The sequence below is a fragment of the Chrysoperla carnea genome, chromosome 2 (assembly GCF_905475395.1).
Source record: "Chrysoperla carnea chromosome 2, inChrCarn1.1, whole genome shotgun sequence".
Lineage (NCBI taxonomy): Eukaryota > Metazoa > Arthropoda > Insecta > Neuroptera > Chrysopidae > Chrysoperla > Chrysoperla carnea.
The window spans coordinates 78,452,777-78,475,846 of record NC_058338.1 but is presented as its reverse complement, the minus strand read 5'-3'; the positions used below and the strand labels follow the sequence as shown (position 1 = coordinate 78,475,846).

The window sequence follows — 23,070 nt, the reverse complement described above, 5'->3', positions numbered from 1 at the left end:
TATTTGAATTTTCGAAGTTATTAATAATTATCTTAGAAAATATGACACCCGATCGTGACACCTGAGGGGATTTTTTGGAACGCGGACAAGGTAAAATAATGTTTTTTTGAAATATGCATTCGAAGCTTAGGAGACCTACCATTTAAACTACCAGAAACAAATCGATAAATTAACTCTCGAATAAAATTTTACTAAAATACAAAATTAAATACTACGACTACTTTACACAAAACTTTTGGAGTAGAAATTCTTAAGAATTATTTAAAAACATAAATCTAAGACGTTCCTTTTCAAAATATTAAAAAAACACTGATTAGACGTTAAAATGGTAAAAAAATGCATTAAAATTAAATCATCCCATATTGAATATATAATTACGTAAAAAATTAAAATCTAAAATCTAATTAATTAGTTAAATATACCCAAAAACATTTTTTATGGTAAAGGTAAAAAATTTTAATGAACTGTCAAAGTATATATGTGTGTATTGTCAAAATTATCACCTGTAATAACTTTAATTAACTGATAATTAAAAAATAAATTATTCACCTTAAGATAAGTACATTTATGTAGTAATATTTAAAAATTTTCATGTATGTTTAAAAATTTGTTATTAAAAAATGTTAGTATTTAAATAATTTATAATTAAAAGAGTATTTGGAGGTAAAAATGTCGTCAAACATATACGTCAAAATATAACCTTTCTTTTATTTTTATTTTTAATATTTTTTTTTAATACTTGCGCAGAAACTATGCTGAAAGTTAAATTTTTTTCCAAAAGTGCAAGTGCATTCACTTTTTAAAGTAAAAAACAATACTTTTTCGTCTTTTCATGAAATATTCTTTTACGGATACGTTCTTGAAGTTAAAGCTTTAAAGTTTGAAAAGACGTCGTGGATCTTGGAAGTTAAAAATAACTGCCCAAATACTTTAATACCCATACAGATCAATAAAGCGCAATGAGACTGATCCACCGACCTTTAGAGACCTATGAACTGATCCAATTATAATCTTAGTTCAATCATATTTTTAACCCCCGAATCAAAAAAATGGGTGTTATAAATTCGACCGCTATGTGTGTGCGTCAGCCTGTCTGTGGCATCGTAGCGCCTAAACTGATGAACCGATTTTGATTTTTTTTTTTGTATCGTTTGAAAGATAATTTAATGGAAAGTGTTCTTAGCTATGTTTCAAGTGCGAGTTTAAGAATTCTTGTCTCTCAATTTTTTGCTCGCAGTGAGATAAACGTGAGTACCACTCTTCTAATTCCAAATACTAAAACAATTGTAGGCCAACTTGTGCTAACTCAATCAGTTTTAATCAATGTCGTTTTTTACGTCCTTGAAAATAAATTTTATCATCATTGGCGAAATCTACCAATTTCACCAGGAATTCACAGTCTTTAGAAGTTTTTTAATCTATTGCAAGAATTTAGACCAATAAATTAATAAAACAAATTACATATTAATCCCGTTTCAGTTTGTTTTGCAAGTTTTATTTCCAAAATAGTAAGCAGTGACGTGTTTGGTATGGCGAAGTCAAACGCTAAGAGACTGATTCAAGGAGTCATTACTTACCATTCAAATCCATTTATCAAAATTTTGTACGAGTCATTTGCGTTAAATATGCTATATCGCCGTTATTGCCTGTTTTCCACTTCCTGTGTAAGGGGATTGGGTTACAGAAGATTATGTGAAAAATTGTCCATAACAATAAAATAAATTCTGAATAAAATCATTTTATTAGAACAGTTAAATAAATGTAACAGATATTAAGAAAAAATAATACAAGTGAGCTACTATAAAAAATTTTTTAAATTCATTTCTTATTTACCTTCAAAATAAATATGAAAAGAAATTTATATATTCAAACGTAATTTTCGAAGGAATGCAAAAATTTTAATGCAAGAAAATTTTCCCTTTTTTCTTTTTTTTTTTAATTTAAAAAATAATTTTCTTTTTTTTTTTTTTTTTTTAAATTCTTAAAGCTCAAAAATTAATGCACAATAATAACTTTATAAATTTAGTAACAAATTATGGACCAGCTACCTTTTTTTTTATAGGTAAAGTATACTTGAATATCCGATTTCTTCGTCGTTAGAAAGCTTAACCAAAAAGATACATCGGTTTAATTAAGAGGTAAAGCGGCTCCTTCTACAATTATTTTTTATTCATACCACCCATTTTCTAATTATTTTATAGATTAATGATTTGACGTTAATTTTATACGTACAAAAAATGCACAGAACCCTACGCGTAGGCGATGAATCATGTCGGAGTAAAAAAGAGATTTTTTTGAGAGCCTTTAAGAAAGAAATGATTTTATCATCAAACAATTTTCCCTATAACTCTGAAAAAATAATTTAGCAATAACCCAATACGCCAACTTTTGTTAAAAATTGAAGCTTGCGATATTGCAATCACGGCAGGAATGTCCCACGTCCAATCCTGACGTCCTAGCGTGGAGAGAGACACCTTACCAACCGATTTAGTTCTTTCCATGAAGAAGAAATTGAATAAAAAATATAAAAAGGAACTGAACACTATTCCCATCATTTCTTTAGATTTATTTATAAATATAAGTTTAAAGGAAAACAATTTTCATATTTATAAGATTTTTGATTTTTTTTTTTTTTTTGTTGCTATTTTTATAAAATTTTCAAACTTACTCTTTTTATATTTTCAAGAATTTTCTATTTTACAAAAAAGGTTTAATAAGTTTACCTATTAATACAAATGTACAACTTAAATTACAAAATATTTGGGATAATATTCACAGCACACACAAGAATTTTATCTCATAGATGATTGATTTTTGGTGTACTTTTTCCCCATAACCAATTTAATAAAACTGTTGAGGCACTCTCTGATTCTCGTGCTGAAAAATAAAAGTTGTTTCTTAAATTATAATCTAGTTTTTAAATATTGAAAAGATCTACAAAGATTTTCGCTTAATAAAAATTGACTTTGTAAATGTTTACAAAAAAGTTTTTCCTCGAAAATTGTATTCTGTCAATAAAAGTCTGAAATTTTCGGTCATTTCAGTAGCCTAAATTGTCTTTGTTAATGTCCCGGCAAATCGATAGCTTATAAAAAGGTGGCTAATATTCGGATGGCGATTAAAGGACAACCTAGTTCAAGTTTGGACCACAATTTAGAGATAATACACGCCTTCTGATTTTCTATCATTGGGAGACCTGAGATAAAAAAAACTTGAATCTAATTTTAGTACCTCTTTTTCTGAAATTGTTAAACAATAGCGACTTTCAAGTAGCGTTTTGCCTCCAAAAAACCTTTTTTTCTGGTATTTTAAATAGTTACCGGGCAATACACAAATAACAGAATGGAAAAGTAGACTCAATACGGGAAAATTTACTTATTTTTTATTTGCTTCATTGCCGGTAACTTTAAAACATCAGACAGGTTTTCTGGCGTCAAAACGCTACTTTAAAGTCGCTATTTTTACTGGTCCAAGCGTCAGTCGAGGAAAATTTACTTTCCAGTACTGAATTTACTTCTACGGTTTTTACCTGGCGCCTCGACTGCTTCGCTTTTACCACTGAATACACCAACTACTATTTTGTATATAAACTGAGGATAATTACGCTCCTGCCTTGTGATATATCATTGAATAATCTTTTAAAAACAGAATAAAAGCTCTTCTGGCTTTCAAAGATGTAAGTCATCCCAAGGCGTGTTTTATTGCCTATTATTGAACTATGAAACTTCGCTTGAGATATAAAAATGATTTTTCTAGATATAAACCGATCATCATCCTATCAATTTCATTCTTTATACTTACATAAGGTATAATTGGCATCAACTAATCGGGCTGCAGCTTCAGCAGGCAACATTGACAAATCACGATGCTGTTGTAACAATGACAATTGTATATGTCTAGCCTCTTTTTCATCTTTCAATGTTACATCCCGGCGGTGATCAATCGATTGTAATTCAGAAAGTCTAAAATACGAAAAAAATTTATTTAATAACAATAATTATAAACATGAATTTTTAAACGAATGGTTAAAAAAAGGTCACTAAAGACTTACTTATTCTCTAAGTACGCCATTTCTTCAGTATGACTAGTCCTATCTTCATGTTCCTCTGTAGCTTCTTTGGCAATTTCAGCGCCAGTTGCACCGATTAATATATCCGAAGATTTACTTTTCCGTACTGACGTTGATAGATTTGGATCAGATGATAACAAACTTTCATCAAGTGACGTTGATGAATTTGAATCTTTTAATTTTCTAGGACTTAATTTACGTCGTAATTCTTCATTCATTCTTATTGAATTGGATAAACGTAATTGTAACGTATCTCGTTCCTCTAACAATTGCATTAGCTCAACGGTTAACTCTTCGCATCGTACATCACGTTGATGTAACATATAAAGTGCTAATTCTAATTCAGCTTTACTAACTAACTCGGATCCACTATCCAATTCTTGAGACTCTAATTGATCACCACTTCGCTCATAATAATGTTGTGTTACTAATTGTTCTGATTCTGGGAAATGTACATGTTTTTCTAAAGATTTTTCTTCATCAATTTGTTCCAAATTTTCTTGTGAGGAAGATTTTAATTTTTCTATTTTTAATACTTGTGATTCGATGATATCCTTTAAATCGGACATTTGTTTCGTATCCTCATTAATTAGATAATCTAATTCGGCGATTTTATTCTCTAATTCCATACATTGTTGTGATTTGCTATCTAATTGTGTTTGTAAATTAATTAAATCATTTTCACGTGACGTAATTACATCATTTAATCGTGATATTTCATTATTCAATGGCACATTATTGTCAAGTTGAGAATGTAATTTATTATATTCTTGATTTTGAAGATTTAATTCATTCTTAATATCTTTAATTTCAATATCTTTCAATTCTAGTTCATTTTGAATATTTTTAATTTCATTTTCTTTCAATTCTAACTTATTTTGAACATCATTAAATTCAATGTATTTCGTTTCTAATTCAGTTCGAATATTATTGATTTCAATATCTTTTAATTTTAATAATTCAACATATTCATGAATTTTATTATTTAATTCAGCGTTCATTTCAATATTTTTCATTTCTAAACTTTGATCTTTTAATTTTATTAATTCCAGATATTCTTGAATTTTAGTATTTAATTCTTCTTTAATGGCTTCCATTTCAACATTTTTCAATTCTAATTCATGATCTTTCAATTTTAATGTTTCAACATAATTTTCATTTTCATTATTCTTTTCAATTACTAATTGTGAACACTTTTCATCACTTATTGCCAGTAAACGATTTAATTCATTAATTTCATTATTTAATAAAGAAATTTGTTCATTTTCAATAAGTTTTTCATTTTCTTTTAATTTTAAAATATCATCATTTTTCATATTAAGAGCAATATTTAAATTTTGTATTTGTATTTCATTTTCTTTTAAATGTCGTTCAACATTTTCAATATGTTCTGTTAATTTGAATTTTTCATCCGATAATTGTTCAATTTCATTTAATCGTATTGTTAATTTTTCTTTTATTTGTTGTAATTCATGCGTTAATTGTTGTATTTGAGCATCTTTCACTTCAATTATTGAATTAAAATTATCGATTTCATTTTTATAATAATTATTTTGATCATTCAATTCAGTAAATTTATTTTCACTTTCATTTAATTTTGTTTCTAATTGCATAATTGTTTGTGTTAATTTTTGTCGTTCTTCATGAATCGATTCAGATTTTTGTATTTCAGTTTCAGTTTTATTTTCTAATAGTGTAGTATATTTATCTTGCATTATTTGTATTTCATTACGTAAAGAATTTTCCAGTTGAGAGAATTCATATTCACGTTGATCTAAATGTGTTTTCCAACTTTCTGCCACTTCTGCGCCACGTTTATCAACTTCAGCCACCCATGCAGTGGCTAATGTTGATTTTAGATTATCTAATTCAAGAATATGTTGATTTTTTAATTCACTTATTTCATTTTCCTTAATATTTAATTCTTGTTTAATTTTTTCTAATAATTCAGCATGCTTTTTCAATTCTATTATTTCATTTTCTTTAAAAGATAATTCTTGTTTAAGCATATCAATCTCATTTTCTTTGATATTCGAATCAAATACATCAGCTTTCATATTTTCAATCTGTTTTTTTAAAACTTCTAATTCATTTTCTTTAAGTATTAATTCTTGTTTGAGTGTTTCAATTTCATTTTCTTTGATATTTGAATCGAATACATCAGCTTTTTCATTTTCAATCTGTTTTTTTAATACTTCAATTTCATTATCTTTAATAGTTAATTCTTGCTTAATCAATTCAATATATCTTTTTGATTCTTCAATTTCATTATCTTTAATCTTTAATTCCTGTTTAATTGAATCTAATACATCAACTTTTAAATTCTCATTTTGTTTCGTTAATTCTTCAATTTCCACTTCTTTTATTTTTAATTGCTCATCATAATTTTTAATTATTTCCGTACTTTTTTCAATTTGAAGTTTTAATTCATTAACTTGTCCCTCTGTTTCATTTTTCCATACAGATAATTCATTACATAATTGAATTTTTTCATCTAAATTTTTAACTAAATTATTATATTCAATTTGAATACTTTGTAATTGTTTAGTTAATTCCAATTTTTCATTTGTAATCAATTCAAAATCATTTTGATATTTTAATTGTAAATTATTAAATTCATCTTGTAAATTTTTAAAATCATTCCGTGGTATCATTGTTTTAATTTCTTCCAATAATTGATGATATTTTTGTAAGAGATCATCACGTTCTTTTTGTAACTCATCGGATGTATTCCCTTTTAAATTTGTTAATTCTAACGTTAAATCATTTTTTTCTTTAACAAGTTGATTATAATCATCCCATAATTGTTTTGTATCCGTATTTTTATGATCAGCTAATTTCTTTTCTAATTGTTTACGAAGTTCAACTTGTTCTTCTAATAGAGCTTGCATTTCTTCGTTATCAATTGATAAATCATTAATTTTTTGATTTAATTGTACAATTTCTTGTTGTAAATCTTTAAGTTTATGATTTGATTCATGAGAATCGTGTTGATCAATCGATTTAGATGTGGATGATTCATCCCATGATTGTGAATCCCATTTCAATTCATTGATTTTATCATTTAGTTGTTTATTTAACAATTGTAAATTATTTTTGTCAATTAATTCTACGTTATAACTCTCTTTCAAACGTTGATTATCGGATTTTAATTGTTCAATTTGTTGGAGTAAACTCTTACGTTCCGAGCTCTCTTGTTCCTTTTCAGATTTGATTTCTTTTAATTGTTTTTCCAATGAAGTTATTTGTGATTTTAATTCATTTTCGATTGCTTTATTTAAATCATCGTCAGTGTTACTATTTTGTTTTAATTGATTTGTTAATCGATCATTTTTCTCTTTAAATTCTTTTAATTTTTTTAGTATTTTATTTGAACGGATTTGTAATTGTTTAATTTCTTCCTGTAATTGATCACGTTCATTTTCTAAATCTTTGATTTTTGATTCTAAAACTGTAGTGTTTTGTATGTGAACATCTTCTAATTTTGCTTCATCCGAACCCCATAAATTTTCTTCGTTATCTAAAATTATTGCTTCATCAGCCTGTGTATAACATTTATATGCCTTTTTACATGTAATTTCTTCTTCTTCTCGATGTGGATCCTTCTCAGATAAAACTGGTTGCGACACTAATGATTCAATTGGTTTTTCTTCTCCTGTAATTATTTCACTTTCAATAGCAGATAAAACATCTGGTGATATTTCAGATTTTTCTTTGATTTCAGTTTTTTTCTGATTTTGTTCATATTCACGCCATGCAATTTCATTTAATAACTCTTGACACATTTCTAAAACATCTTCTTTACTTTTTTCGGAATCATGTAACATAAATTGTAAAGTTTTGATTTTTTCATTTAAATCATGTTCAATGTTTTGTGAAGATACTTGAGCACTTTGTGCAGGTACGTGAACGCTCTTTTGGATTTCTTCTTCAATTTGAATATTTTGATTAGGTGAATAACTTTCAGTTGGTACCGCTTGTATTTCTTCGACTTGTTTTTGTGTTTCTTGTAGTTCAGAAATAATTTTTTTATATTTTTCTTCAATTTTTTGTTCATTTTCACTAAACATATATTGTAGATCATTAATTTGCTTTTGATAATTTTCAATAATATCATTTTTATTGTCGATTTCTTTAATTTGCTCTTTATTTTCATTTTCAAGTTCTTGAATACGTAATTGAATCGCGTTGAATTCATTATTTAAACGTTCGTTTGTTTCAATTAATTTTTTACGTTCGTTATTATATTCATCGTATTGAATTGTTGTTTCATACTCATATTTTTCAAATTGTTCTTTTTCAATTTTTAAATCATTATTTACCTTAAAAACAAATTAAAAAAGATAAAATTAAAATTTAATGGTTGAAGTGAAGGTAATGGTAGTGGCCTATCGGTTTGGGAATCTTGGACAGTATCATAACAGGACATACAGCAATACTGTAAGCATCATGAAACAGCTGAAAATTGTGACTATTTGTGTAAACGGTTCAGCATTTCTTTTCTCTGATTAACAGCGTCTACCAAAAATTTAGACTTATCTATTCGTCTCACGAGAAGGGATGTGTCAAGGGGTAGAAATCTATTTGGAAGAAGAAGTAAGTGCAATAATAATAATACAACATAAGAGGGGAACCGCAAATGAGTCCTTAGAAGCTAGATCAAGGGGACCTCTCTCCTAGATGCTCTCCTAGAAAACAACCTGTCACCCGAAAATGAGACGTCTTCGGATAAGAGATACTATTTTAATCAGATGAAACTATAGGAATCTGTGAGACTGTGTTATTCAGTGCCAGACGATTCAGCTATTTGAAGTATTAATAGACTAAGAAGAATGTGCATGAATTAAATGAGTCATTGTTAAACAAATTTGAGTCAATCTAAAGGAAACGGTGCTGTTGTACGTAGCAGGACGTAGCAAGTGCCCTTCTCACGTGAGTCTGTTTTTCACGGATGAAGGTTTTCCTTAATGTCTCGAATCAGAGTGATTTTGATAACCACAATTAAGCCATTTAACTATTTTCGGTCAAGATTTTAGAGGCGACAATTCTACATAATCTGAATCCCTTTCAAACAATCATTGCAAAATGTAGGACATATATGGAGGATAACTAAACATCTAACCATGTTATTTACATTTTTAGAACCTTACAAAAAGTCAGAGATACATATTTTTTTAAGTTTCGGTAGAGAAATTTTTCGTTCCGACAGAGAGCATTTTGTATCTGCATGCGCCTAACCTATATAGAGGAAGTTAGATAAGTTCAAAGGCTACTAACATCAATAGAATCGTATAGCTTTCAAAGAAGGTTCAAAGAAACTAAAAATCAAGGATCAAGGTGAGCATCTGATTGCACATACACCTTTTCGATTACGTATTATTGAAAAAACATAAAAATTGATATAAATATTCACCTTAAACAATTCATTTTCCAGATGTGTCACCTGCGTTTGTAATTTATTATTAATTTCCTCATAATTTTCCATTTGTTCTAATTGCTGTGTACGATATTTTTCATCCATTATATTTAATTGTTGTTGTAAAGAATGAATATTATTATTATTAATTTGATTCTGTTCTAATAATTCATTATTTTCCGTTGTTAATTCTTCAATTTTTTGTTGTAATTGTTTAACATTTACATTATTATTTGCGAATTCATCATCAAGTTGACGATATGATTGCATTAATTCATTAAAATTGTCTGTTTTCAATTGTAATTGTTCATTTAAATTATTAAGATTTGCTTCTAAATTTTGTTTTTCATTTTGCAACAATGATAATTGTTCAGATAATTCAGAATTTTTATCAAAATAATGATTTTTCTCATGTTCAATATTTTCAATAATCATTTCATTTTGTTGTAATTGTTGTTCTTTAAGACCAAAATCATCTTTTAATTTTAACAATTCCTTTTCAAGTTGTTGCTTTGATTTTACTAATTCATCAACTTCTTGTTTTGATCTTAATAATTCTTCAATTTGTTCAGTTTGTTCTTTTATTTGAGCGGTTAATGTTTCAATAATTGTTTTTTGATTTTCAACTTCTTTTTCTAATTCCTCGCAGGCGGATGTTTTCTTTTTTAAATGTGCTGCAATCTTTTTCATTCTTTGTAATTGTTCTTTGTTTGTGTTATCCAAAGTGATACATTGTTGTTGTAAATTTTCGATTTCTGTTTTTAATATTGGTGAATCAATTTTTGTTTCTAATTCATGATATTTCGATTGGAAGTTTTGTATAATAGTTTGAATTTCAGTTTTTAATTTATTATTTTCAATATCTTTGTTACTTTTATCTTGCTCAATTTCAGCAATATACATATCTTTTTCCTGTGTAAAAAAAAAAAAAGAAATTAAAAATTGTCTACCAATAAATATATGTTCCTCTCCATTGTATTTTCCTAGAAACGATTATTCCTTTTATAGAAAACTGTTTCAAGAATAATACATAAGACTCAACTTTCAACTTTATAATTTACCAAACTTTATCTGTTTTAAAAGGGAAATAGATCGGGTAAATGTAACGGTTATCCACGTTAACTTTTGACACAAACGAAATTTTTCTGCTATCTAAGAAACTAAACATGAAATTATCAAATGAACTCGATTTTTGTATTTTTTGCTTCAAAATTTCATTACTGGACTTGATCAAAATTGAAGGGAAAAAAAAGACTATCGATTTTTTGCAATTTTCTTAAGGGGTCCCATAGAAAGACCCTCCCTTTAAAAAAGATAGTTGGTCGAGTACATTTTGTGGTATTGCACGAAATCTTATATAAAAGCCGACATTTTCGGCGAGAACTATACATTAAGTCTTTAAATGACCTATTTTCATATCTTTCGCGGGAAATTTTTTTATTTGAATTTTTTTGTCAATATCCTATTGATAAAAGGTAAATGATCTGGTAGTCTACATTGGAACTACTAAAAATGGGTCCACTTCCTTTTTTAATTAGTACCAATTTTTATCACCAGTTGGCGGCTTTTAAAAATGGTAAGCACAAGTATTGCTCTCTGGTAGTCTTTATTGGAACTACTGAAAACGAATCCACTTCCTCGCAATTAAAATAGTTTATGAGTTTAAAATGCAAGAGCCTAAAACTGTTTTGCTGCTAAGTAAATTTTATCTTACCTGCAATAATTTTTCAGCTTGTTGTATACGATTGTTATAAATATTTAAATCATTATTTAAACTCTCAATTAATGTGTCATTTTCTGTAATTTTTTCATCATAATATTTAATTTTATTAATACTTTCTGTTAACGATTCTGTAATTTCATCTTTCTCCTTAATAATCTCTTGTAATGTTGATTCCACTGTTGCTTTTTCAACACCCAAATCTTCAAGTAATTTTTGATTTCTAGATAATTCTTCTTTTAAATTCGTTATCTCGATTTCTTGATCATTCACCAAATTTTTATAATACACAATTTGTTCTTCACTCTTTCCATCTCCACTTTCTGGCTTGCCAGCACTTTGTTTCAATTGTTCAAATTCGTGTTCAAGTTTTGTTTTACTATCAAAAAGTGTTTCATACGTTTCCTCTAATTGTAATTTTTCTTGTTCTAATATTTTTAATTTTTCATTTAATTGATTATTTTCTAATGTTAAATTTTCCATTTTCTCCATAACTTCCTTCCGTTCAATTGTAAACAATTCAATTTTTTCAATTAATTCAACACTTTCTTCCGTTAATTTAGCTACACTATCATTTAATTCAGGATTCTGTTCTAATTCATGGATATTCTCTTCCGTGTCTGGTTCATTATATTTTTGATGGAATTCTTCAATTTCTAATTTCTCTTGTTGCGTTAATGATTCAACAATTTCAATACTTTCAGCTGATGATACTTTTTCAGCACTTAATTTCTCTAATCGATCAACTAAATCAATATTTTCATGTATTAAATTTTCTAATTTTGTATTTAATTCTTGTTTTTCGGTGATTATTGTTTCGATACGTTCATGTAATGCAATATTTTCTTTTGATATTACGGATACTTGTTGTGTTAAATCGTCATTTTTCACTTTTAACTCATCCATTTGTTCTTCTAAATGAGCTGATGTCATTTGTGTTTTAACATGTTCAGCTTCCATTTGTGATAATTCTGTAATACGTTTTTGTATTGAATTAAATTCAATTTGTCGATTTTCCATTTCTTTAAATAAAAAAAAAAAAAACAAATGATGTTAGAGATATTGATCAAATAGCGAAAAGAAAATATTTAGTCTCAAGATATTTCATTATTCGAATGTCATTTGTAACCTACTTAAGCAATACTTTAAGGCCTCTTGATTCAAAAATTTTTTTTTATCTAAATCAGTTTTATTTCTCATTTAAGGGTATAGAAATAAAAAAATAAAGTTATGGAAAACCAACGCTATGGTTTGAATTCCTGTCTTATTTCGATGTTTTAGAAAAATTATGTTACAATGTGACCAGTTGTCCTCGACTAGGAAAATCGATCCACTTTAGTAACTTCTATTCTGACTCAAAAATGTATTTAGACGTGTCCGCCTTTTCCATATTTCAGGATGGCTATAAGAATCAATTTTTAATTGATACAATTTTTCTAAGAAATTTATTCGAAATCGATTCGAAATAATTCAATTATTAAATGAATGATATTTTCTGAATTTTTTAGGTCTAAATATCTTAAATTCTTAAGGAATTTGAAAAAATCATGGGAAAAGAAAACTAAATCATAACTTATGAAAAATACAGTGAAACTTGGTTAGGACCTGCAAATTTGTCTCACTTATAGAGGTATTATTCCACTTACCCAATATCTCAGATAATCCGGTATAAATAAATAACTGTCTAATTTACAGAGGGTTCTATTAATAGAGGTCAGAATACGTTATTTCAGTTCAGGTTATTTCAGTCATGGAGGTGCGATTATTAAATAAGATAACGTATTGTCAAATTAAAAGTTATGAATAAGGAACCTTTGCGCGAAATCTTGTACCTTTTCTATAATCATCGATTCACTTACCGAAACGTTTTTGTTACGAATTTGCTTGACCTATGTTAACAAACACTGTTCAAGTCATCGCGTGTCTTCCCACTGTCATAAACGGATATTAACTTCAGTTTTTCACGTACTGATAACGATTTGAGTCTTCGTTTCGGCATTTTTCAAATAAACATCCGTATGATAGTAAAGCAAAACTAAAACTGAAGGTCGTTGAGGTTCAAAATTAGTTAAGTGCGGAACTTGCGGATAGAATAAGAATAAGTCAGTAAACAAACAAAACGATGTTATCTCAGTTCCCAGTTACAGAGGTTAATGCATATAAAATTCACTCGCTGTCTCAGTTATAGAGGTAACGATAAAATCCCAGATATAGGTTTGCTTCGTCCCACTAACAGAGGTAATTCACTGCCAAAATGTTGGGACCTCAGCATGAGTTCCAGTTATGGAAGTTTTTCACTTAATCAGATCCCACTTAACCAAGTTTCACTGTATTTTGAAAAGAGCACGAATGTACGAAGTAAAAAATGACCTCGGAAATTTCAAAGTGATCGGCTAAACATTAACCTAAAAAGCTTTTTTTTTGTAAACTCAAATTAAATCATACAAGCTTTATTTCTTTAAAATAATTGATTAAAAGCTATTAACAAGTATAAATAGCACTAACCTTTGAAAATAATCACATTTTAATTCAAGTACGCTAATAAATACAAATAATATTGCATACAAAATTAGCTAAACAAGCTTATATTTTAAATAAATATATTAAGTATAAATAATAAATACCTGTACTCAATTCATCCTTTTCTTTCTGTATTGTATTTACAACTTTTTCTTTTTCTTCAAGCTCAATTTGTAATTGTTCAAGTTTTTGTTTTAATTCTGTTACAATACCTTGCATATTTGTATTATCTGTAAAATTAAAAAAAAATTATTTAGAATTATTATTATATTACATAATTTTTATTCATTATTCCAAAAATTTATTAGACTTCAAAATTCAAATTTAATCGATCGACATATAATTAAATAAAAGGATTTAATATGATCTGTACATACAGTGTGTAAAAAAATGAGCCGAGGCGAGATATTATTTTTATTATTGTTGAATTTTTGTAACCAATGTACAAAAATGAAAATAATCATTTAGTTATTATTTTAAATAAATTTTATGTTAACGAAAAGGAAATCTAAAATCATGAGTCATATTTACTACAGGAGCCACAGATGTATTTTAACGTCCTATAAATCCAATAAAATTGATTTTGTTCTATCACATCCAAATTTTATCCTAATTTAATAAACCAAGTACGTAATTCCACTAATTTTGGGACATACTTTTTAAATTTCTGGTCAAATTTAACATTACTACAATATTTTTCAAAATTTAACTATGTATCAAAAAATTTTCATTCAAATCGAAAAAAATTTGGCCACGATATGCAAAAAAATTGATTTTTTATACTCCATGACGTCATTAGAATCCAAAAAAATTAATTTTGCTCGATCACACCAAAATTTTATCTTATTTTAATAAACCAAGTATGTAATCCCACTAATTTTCGGCCATACTTTTCAAATTTCTGATCAAATTTAACATTGCTGTAATATTTTTCAAAATTTAACTATAATGGTTTTCATATTTGGCCCAAGGGGTGGTATAAGCGATTTAATAACACGAAAATAGATAATACGACTCAAAGGTAGTAAATACCAAAAAAATTTGCATTCAAATAGAACAAAATTTTGTCAAGATATGAAAAAATTGAAAAACATTCGAGTGGATAGAAAAGTAATTATTTAAAAAATATTCACCTGATTTAGCGTCATAATCAACTAAATTTAACTGTAAATTGCCTTTTTCCTCTTCCAATTCAGCAATTTGTTGTTTTAATTTATTGTTATCAGCATTAATTTTCAAGAATTCAGCATGAATATCATCAGTTTTTTTAAATATATCAATTTGTTTTTGTAACTCTTTTATTTTAGATTTATTTTGTGCTTTTAATTTAATCATGCTCTTATTCATTTCATCTAATTGTTTTTTTAATTTTTCTACATCCTCCGTATTACCTCCACTCGTTTCACTGGATTGTTTTTCCAAATTAAATATTTGCTCCTTTAGTTGAACATTTTCGTTTCGTAACGCTTCTAATTCTTTTTTTAAGGCTTTTTTATTTTTCGTTGGCTCATTTTCGTTCGAATTAACTTTTTGTTGTAATTCTTGTATAATCTGATCTTTTTCTGTAAGTTGCTCAGAATATAGACGATTATTACTTGTTAATTGATCATTTTCATCTTTTAATGTTTTTAATTCAACTTCAATTTCTTGAATTCTTTTGGTTAGTAATTGATTAGTTTCTTCGAGTTCTAAACTGTGTTTCTTTTTATCTTCGAGTTCGTCGAGAATTTTTTGTTTTTCAATTTTCATTTCGTCCTCTAACTTTACAAAATTATTTTGCATTAATCGCATCTGTTCTTTGGTTTCGTCTAACATATCTAAGGTTGATTTACCACGACGACTCAAATCTTCGGACATTAACGTAATAGCCTTGGTTCGAGCCTCAATAACTGAATCCTTCTCTTTTACATTTTCTTGTAGATCTAAAACATTAGCTTCAAGTTGCTCAATTCGTAAGTTTAGCTCGTTAATATGCTGATCTTTTTCAGTGATTAATGCAAATAATTCCTCGTTCGTTGAATCAATTGAGTAGACTGTTATTTTGGATGGCGTTGATTTCGGTTCTTTGGTTATTGAAATATTTGACAAAGATTGATTTACCAATGCTTGTGAATCGTCGAGTTGAGCTTTTAATTGTGTTACTTTATCTTCAACGCTTTTTTGATGTTTACCACGTTCGGCTAATTTGGCCCTGGAAATTTTTTAATGATAAATTTTTGTTATTATAGTGAAGTCTCGATATGTTCAAAGGAAATTGAAGTTACAGGTTTCGTGCTTTATGTAATAAGAAAGGTCCTAAAAACAGGTGTTTTTATATATAAGGCTCAAAGTTTTTAAAGACCTCTCCAAAAATACTCCATACAAGTGGCGTTTGTGAATAGAAGGGGGATGGTGAACCAAAAGCACCTCCGTTCCTCAAACATATACGTCTATAACAATGGCCACTCACAGCATTATTTTTAATCTTTATTTCCAATAATTATAATTGATCAGAATGCCGCTGCTTGGATTCGAACCCGCAACCTAAGACCAAGTAGTCAAACGGTTAAAGTCGATTGGGTCTTAACTCGCTCGGCCACTTAGATTCTATGAAATATAATATTACGAACGAACGCGAGTGATCTTACAAACACGCACTCGTTTATTATTGCAGTTACATCGTGGTCAACAATTGTCATTTTAAACAAATCACAAATGCGTTAGTCAAAAAATCAAACCAGAGCAAAAGGAATTAATTACAAGTGGAATGAAAGGCAGAACTAAACAGTCGGCGGCCGAATAAAACTGGCCGGAAATGTAACAGATCAACAAAAAAATTGACATTAACTCGGCTTCTTTTATATCGCTATGTCTTGACGAAAGCACTGACATCACTAAATCTACACGTTTAGCAGTTTTTGCTCGATATTGCGCAAGAAATTTCATTAAGAAAGAATTAATTGCGAATCTCAATAATCATGAAGTCAAAATTATTTATCGGCACGTCTATGGCCTCAATAAACATTTCTTTAGAAAAAAATCGCATCGAGGTTTTTATGCAAAGGATTTAAATAAAATAAATAAATTTTTTATTTAGAAATGAAGTATACTTATGCGCTCCTTTTCGAAATCATTGAAATTGCTGATGATCATAATAATGTTTGCTTTAATATTTGAAAAGCGCAATATTTTATTTTTTTTACTTCGTACAAGGAAGTAAAATGAAAAAATCGAGCAAATAGGTCGAAAAACATTGGGTTTGAAGTTTGAAATAATGCTATTTTAGGATTTAGGCAAAATCGATAATGCTTTCTTCAATCATTTGTCAATAAGTTTCTAGGACGTAGCCTGAAGGCGTAATTAAATGAGTTCAAATGTTCATTTATATTTTTACCTATTTTCTTCCAATTGTTTACGTAACAAATTCATTTTCTCCTTGCCAGGTGTATCAATTTGAGATTGTGTTTTTCCTTCTTGTGATGATTTATCCTCATCTAATAACAACTTTCTTTGTTTATTTTTCTTGGCTCTACTCTGCATTTTCGATAATGTTGATGTTAACTTTTCTGCCTTTTCCAAGGATGCTGCTGTTGTAGCCATTTGATCAGTTTTTCGTAACATTTCTTTTAATTGTGCTATTAATTTTTGTTGTTGTTCGGATTGATCTTTTAATTCATTTAATTCTTGCTGCTCAGTTGATGTTGATGATCCCGGGGCCTGAGACCCACCTGGGTCCGGCTCTGTACCCCACCACATAATTAAAATCTAAATAGTTATTGTAAAATGTTTTTCATGGTTACAAAATTGATTCATTTGAAAGTAAAAGTCAACTGATAATTTTTTTATACCAAATAAAAATTAATATGGTGAATGTGTATTGAATAAATGTTACATTTAAATTTAATTATTATTAAAAAAAGTTTATTAAAAATACATGTAATCAAAACATTTCACATATGTCACCACGTACACAAATCTCATATCATTTATTTGGTCAACTTTTGTACTAAAAATACTAAAGACCAACCTATTTCTGTGAAAATTACTAATTCTTAAGGCCAGTTCACATTATTGATCATTATGTCACTTAAAACTGTCGCCAAAGTCCACAACTTTGACTACGACTCCAATAATTACTATGACTTCATCAACAACAAGTACAGATACATTATTATCACCAACAACTGCAACAATAAATAATTTTGGTGTAAAAAAAGCAAGTCGCGATTTTTTAAATAATTGCAGCAATACTGTTGATTAAACTACCGGATTTAATAATAACCAATTAGGAAAGATTGCAATATCCGCAGCCCTACGATTTGATCCTGGAGTATTGTTAAACATTGTAAAAAAAATCGAAAATGAATAGTACTAATTTTGACTTTTGGTTTAGTTTTCGTATAATCGAATCTTTAAGTCTACATTTGAAATTACATATGTTGCCATTTTTTATTGTTAAATCGTTGTAAATTTGGCATGTTTCTACGGTAGTGTCAGGTAATCAGGAGCGCAGTACCCGAGCTCTCTCAGGTTAAAGTATAAAAGCTGAAATTTACACAGAGTGTTCAAATGACCATTTTAAGTCAATATTGAAAAAGACAGACCAATCCGAAGGGGCTAACACTCCCCCAGACGCGGTAGAAGGTCAAATGCACAAAATACACAATCTACATTTTATTCCTTTCTGAAATAGCTTTCTTTTTAGGACTATTTTGAACATGGAGAAATACGAAAATGATTTATTGAGGAAAAAGTATTTTTCCTCTCCTGTACTCTACTAATCATGTAATTTTATGGTTATATAATAACACGTAAAATAATGCGTTAAAACGTAATTTTTTTTTTACGTCTAATAATTTTTCACTCATGTAAACTGATCACAATTTTAAGTATTAATGAGAGTGAAACGAAATATTATAAAATATTACATCAGACAAAGACAATAGACACAAATCATGCTTTTTGGTTTTATATCAAATTTCAAAACTATCAAAATGTCTGGTGAATTTATAATATTATAAATAATATTTTTCGTATAAATTTTAATTGTAATATCATTATTCACGTTAGGGGGTTTTAACGAATAATTTAATAATGGCCAGCTGTACACCTCAGGTAATTATCAAAAGGAATTATTTCTCAAAAATAATTGTATATGACTTAACCTATCAAATATATTTTAAGGGTGCAAAATTACTCAATGGATGGAAAGCAGCAAAAATATTCGATAAAGGTATAGGACTTGAGTTGCCACAGGCGTATAAAAAATTCTGGAAAGAGTGGAAAGAAACAAAACCCACAGCTGTACATTATATTCATAGGGATGAAAAATGGGAACGAAATGAACTGACCGGAGAAGTGTAAATAATTACCTATTTTATTAATTACTGCTTAGTCTATTAACTAAAAATTTGTCGAATGTCGAATACTAAAGTGCTTTTACAAAGTGCTCAGGCTAATGTTTAATTTTTCCTGTAAACGTTTAATATGAATTTTTATTCTAGAAAACCAGTACAAAATATTCCTATACCAATTATATATCCAGCAGAGCATCATGAAGGAATATGGGGTGGCGAAGGTGTCGTAAAAGGCTTTCAAAAACGTGATCAATACAAAAGACGTGTTCCTCATTTTTGGGTACCAGTATTAAGAAGAACAGTTGTTTACAGTGAAATTTTAGATAAGTATATGGCTGTCGTTGTTACAAATAGAACTTTGAATTTAATTCATGAAAATTATGGCTTGGACCATTATCTACTTAAAGTTAGTATTTCTCATTTTCAGTACACTTTCAGTTTCAATTCGTTTACGGTACAATCAATTTTTTATTTTAGACTTTGGCATGTGATTTAAAATCTGAATTGGCGTTGCAAATTAAACGTAGAATGCTTAAGGCGTTAGAAAAAAATTGTCCTGCTTATGCTGGAACTCCTGAACTGCAAGCAGAAGTATACAATCGTTATAAAAACTATTTGAGTGCTGTAAGTAATTTCAATTATTAAAAATCATGGATATAGGAATATTTTAAAAGGGATGGAGTATAACCTAGTGGGTTGAGTCTCACTAAGGGGGAAGAGGCAGGGTATCATTGTGCCTACTTTCTATTGGCTGTTAAATAGGCACATGCTGAAAGTATGCTCAAAGCCTTCTTTAAGTGTTTTTGATTCGTTTGTAAGCATGGAAACATGTTTGACATATGGTTGACGTGTGTGGACAGCATAAATAAATAATCTTATATTCAAAAAAAAAGTAAAATTTGTAAAGAAAAATAAGTACGTGAAGTATTTATGCTTGTTTCAAAACAATTTTTTTCAACGATATAAGTAACCTAAACGCAACAATATTCTATTCCATTTAGTGAATATTCAATCTTCAATCCTAGTGTTACAACTATTATAAGTTAACTAATGAAATTCAAAAGAAGGCTTAAGAATGTCTCGAAAATACGCCGATTAATTTTCAACACTAAATTTCAACATATTATATAGTCTAAGATCCCAATTAGGATCGACCTTCACCCATCTCTTTACCGAATGAAAGTTATTTTTTATGAAATATAAAATGTTAACAAATATCCCTGCAATGGGTTGCCTAAAAAAATGTGGTCCAGACTACTTTTAGTGAAAATATCAAGAGTAAAATTTTTTGAAATTTTTCACTGACTTACATATCTAACGAATATTGATCTACTCGAAAGTAAAAGCCATAAAGAATATGCAGCAGCTATGCTGTCTGCCTCTTTTCGTTCACTATTTTCGCATTTATACAAGTTGTGAATAGTAATTACGTTCATCTGTTAATTCATTGGCTCACATATATAAATAAATATAATTTTATTGCAAATACGGTGATATGATTGTCCACAAAATATCAGTCAAAAAATAAAGTTTACAAGCTTTCCAAGTTTTGATGTTTTTATTAAAAGTTGTCTGGACCATATTTTTTAGGGCAACCCACAACAGGGATATTTGTAAATATTTTACATTTCATAAAAAATAACTTTCATTCGGTAAACAGATGGGTGAAGGTCGACCTTAATTCGGATCTTGTACTAATAGAAATTTTAAAATATGACATTAATGTAAAAATTTATTTAGGGAAATTATTACTTATTTATGTATTGAATTATGTACCCGTGAACCTAATCTTAATTTAAATAAGTGAAGTTTTATTTTTATTATTTTACGAATTATTTACGATATATTCTTTAGGTAATTAGTCGGTCATAGGAATATTAAAGGTATATTCCTTCATCCAAGGGTAATTAGTTAAAATTATTATATTTGTAATTAATTTATAAAAAAAATATATTTTTTTTCTTTAGAGTAAAAGATTTTACTTTAAATAGAACGATTTTGCTCGGACCAATCTACAACACACGCAGAATTCGTTACCCATTTAAATTTTCCCGCAATTAAGAGTGCTTGAGTCAATCTAAAGCCATGGATATAGAAATATTAAAATCTAAAACACACGAAATATTATCGTTCTATTTGAATATCCCGCAAATGAGAGCCGCAGCCAATCAAAAGTAGGCACATTGCTTCCCCCCTGAGTGATACACCATCCTCGTCTAAATTAGGACTTTATACTACATCCCTACTATAATTACTAGATCCGTGTTAAAAATATATTATCAAACTTACGTTGGAATTGAGTCGTGATTGAGCTTATAAAATTCGGAGTGCTTCCGCCCACTCGCCACGGATGATATATATTGCTTATAATTTCAGACACAGATGGCTTATATACCCGGGCAAAACCAATTTCTCTTTGTGGATACAGTTAGAGCCACGGATTGAGAATTTACTCTCGTTAGATGTCTCCATCAATGACTAAAAGTTACTGATATCTTTGACTATAAAAACACGGACATAAATGCATTCAAATTGGTTAACAAATTTTAAATTTTTACAAACCCCTGTTTTTTGGCATTTGCATTTACCCTGTGGTGACGTTCATCCTGTGATTCACGAGTTGGCCATACCTTTAATGGAGCTAGCAGGAGTCCGTGGGTTTTTTAACCCTTGTGTTCACCCTTTGATGATATGCATCCTGATAATGCCCACCCCATGTAATATATGAAATTAAATCAAAGAATTTTGGTACGAATTTATTTGTTAATGGAAAAACACTACAAGAAAAGAAATTTTCACGCAAGAAAAAATTGTCTATCCGTGACTTATCTAAATCCACGGGCAGAAAATTATTTCTACCCAGGTCTATAGGTCATCCTCGTCGGAAATTAAAGGCACGGAAATCTTTTGTGGCATTCATAAATTGCCTACCAACAATAACAGAGGTGCCGCAATCGAGTCCCTAGCATATAAACCTGTAAGTTTCCTATGCGCCCCTTAAAACCATTTCATTACCTAGAAGTAAACATATCTCTCAGTGAAATGTGCTGTTGTAAGTAGAATAAACTTCAAATTCTTTTCCAGACCTAATAAAATACAGAACATTTACTTACAGGCCGAGAATGTTCCCAGAATATATGATTCAAAAGTAACGAATTCTTTCTATAATCAACCTCCTGCGGGCTTCTACAGCTAAAAATAACATGAATGAATTTTTATTTTAAATAATCTTATAGACAGATAGTATCGTTAAATTTTAACGAAACCAATTTTAAACTATTGTGGTTAAACTAATATGTAGATCTATTTTTTTTAGTATTCTTCAGAGGAAATCGATTGGTATGGGCTATCATTTTCCCAAGCATGTACAAAATTGCGTACTCTACAAAGTTTATCGCAAGCAAATGAACCGTTAAAACATAAATATAGATTTAAATTAATACAAAAGTTAAAAGAAGCTGGTATACAAGAATTTGAGGATTTAGATAACCAAAAGAGTAAAATGTTAGTAATATTTTTAGTGTCGAAAAAAACAAATTTTAAATTTATCTCTTCAGAATGATTGCCTAACAGTTCAAAATTTGCATTTTTTGTATAATTAACATTTAACTAATTATATTAAAAAATTTTTTAGGTCTTCATCGTGGCTAAATAAAATGAATCCATTCTCAAAGAAGGAAACATAGTTTTTTATTTGTATTGTGCGCTGTTATAAATTGTAGAACAATTGTCTAAAAAAATTGTAATAAAGTTAACAATAAACCTCTTTAAAAATTGATATAAGTATACATTTATTTGAAAAATATTAAAAACTGTAATGGGTAAAATCCAAAAATCAGCACGAACAACCTCTAACGATGCTTCGAATATGGTGGGCCATTTTAGTCTATGCATCTGAATATCTCGCCAGATTAAAAATGAAATGAACAAAAATTGTAGAATTTGATAGGGAACATCAAATTTGACCTAGTTCTTCGGATTTCTTTAATACCTAATTTAGATTCTAAAC

The 23,070-nt window shown here is 28.5% G+C and overlaps 2 protein-coding genes across 2 annotated transcripts; one reads left to right on the top strand and one right to left on the bottom strand.

Moving 5' to 3' along the window:
- Positions 1–2,665: 2,665 nt before the first annotated feature.
- LOC123292956 (putative leucine-rich repeat-containing protein DDB_G0290503) lies at positions 2,666–17,672 on the bottom strand. The gene is made up of 9 exons (XM_044873670.1): positions 17,099–17,672; positions 14,859–15,916; positions 13,830–13,955; positions 11,200–12,227; positions 9,483–10,397; positions 5,488–8,391; positions 4,052–5,046; positions 3,802–3,962; positions 2,666–2,877 (listed from the first exon to the last, which is right to left on the bottom strand). The coding sequence occupies exons 1-9, from the start codon at positions 17,458–17,460 to the stop codon at positions 2,798–2,800; spliced, it is 7,629 nt and encodes a 2,542-aa protein (XP_044729605.1). The 5' UTR covers positions 17,461–17,672; the 3' UTR covers positions 2,666–2,797.
- Positions 17,673–18,658: 986 nt separating this feature from the next.
- LOC123293541 (39S ribosomal protein L28, mitochondrial) lies at positions 18,659–22,839 on the top strand. The gene is made up of 6 exons (XM_044874401.1): positions 18,659–18,819; positions 18,889–19,064; positions 19,209–19,467; positions 19,539–19,685; positions 22,378–22,565; positions 22,696–22,839. Exons 1-6 carry the CDS (start codon positions 18,799–18,801, stop codon positions 22,745–22,747), a joined length of 843 nt encoding a protein of 280 aa, XP_044730336.1. The 5' UTR covers positions 18,659–18,798; the 3' UTR covers positions 22,748–22,839.
- Positions 22,840–23,070: the final 231 nt, after the last annotated feature.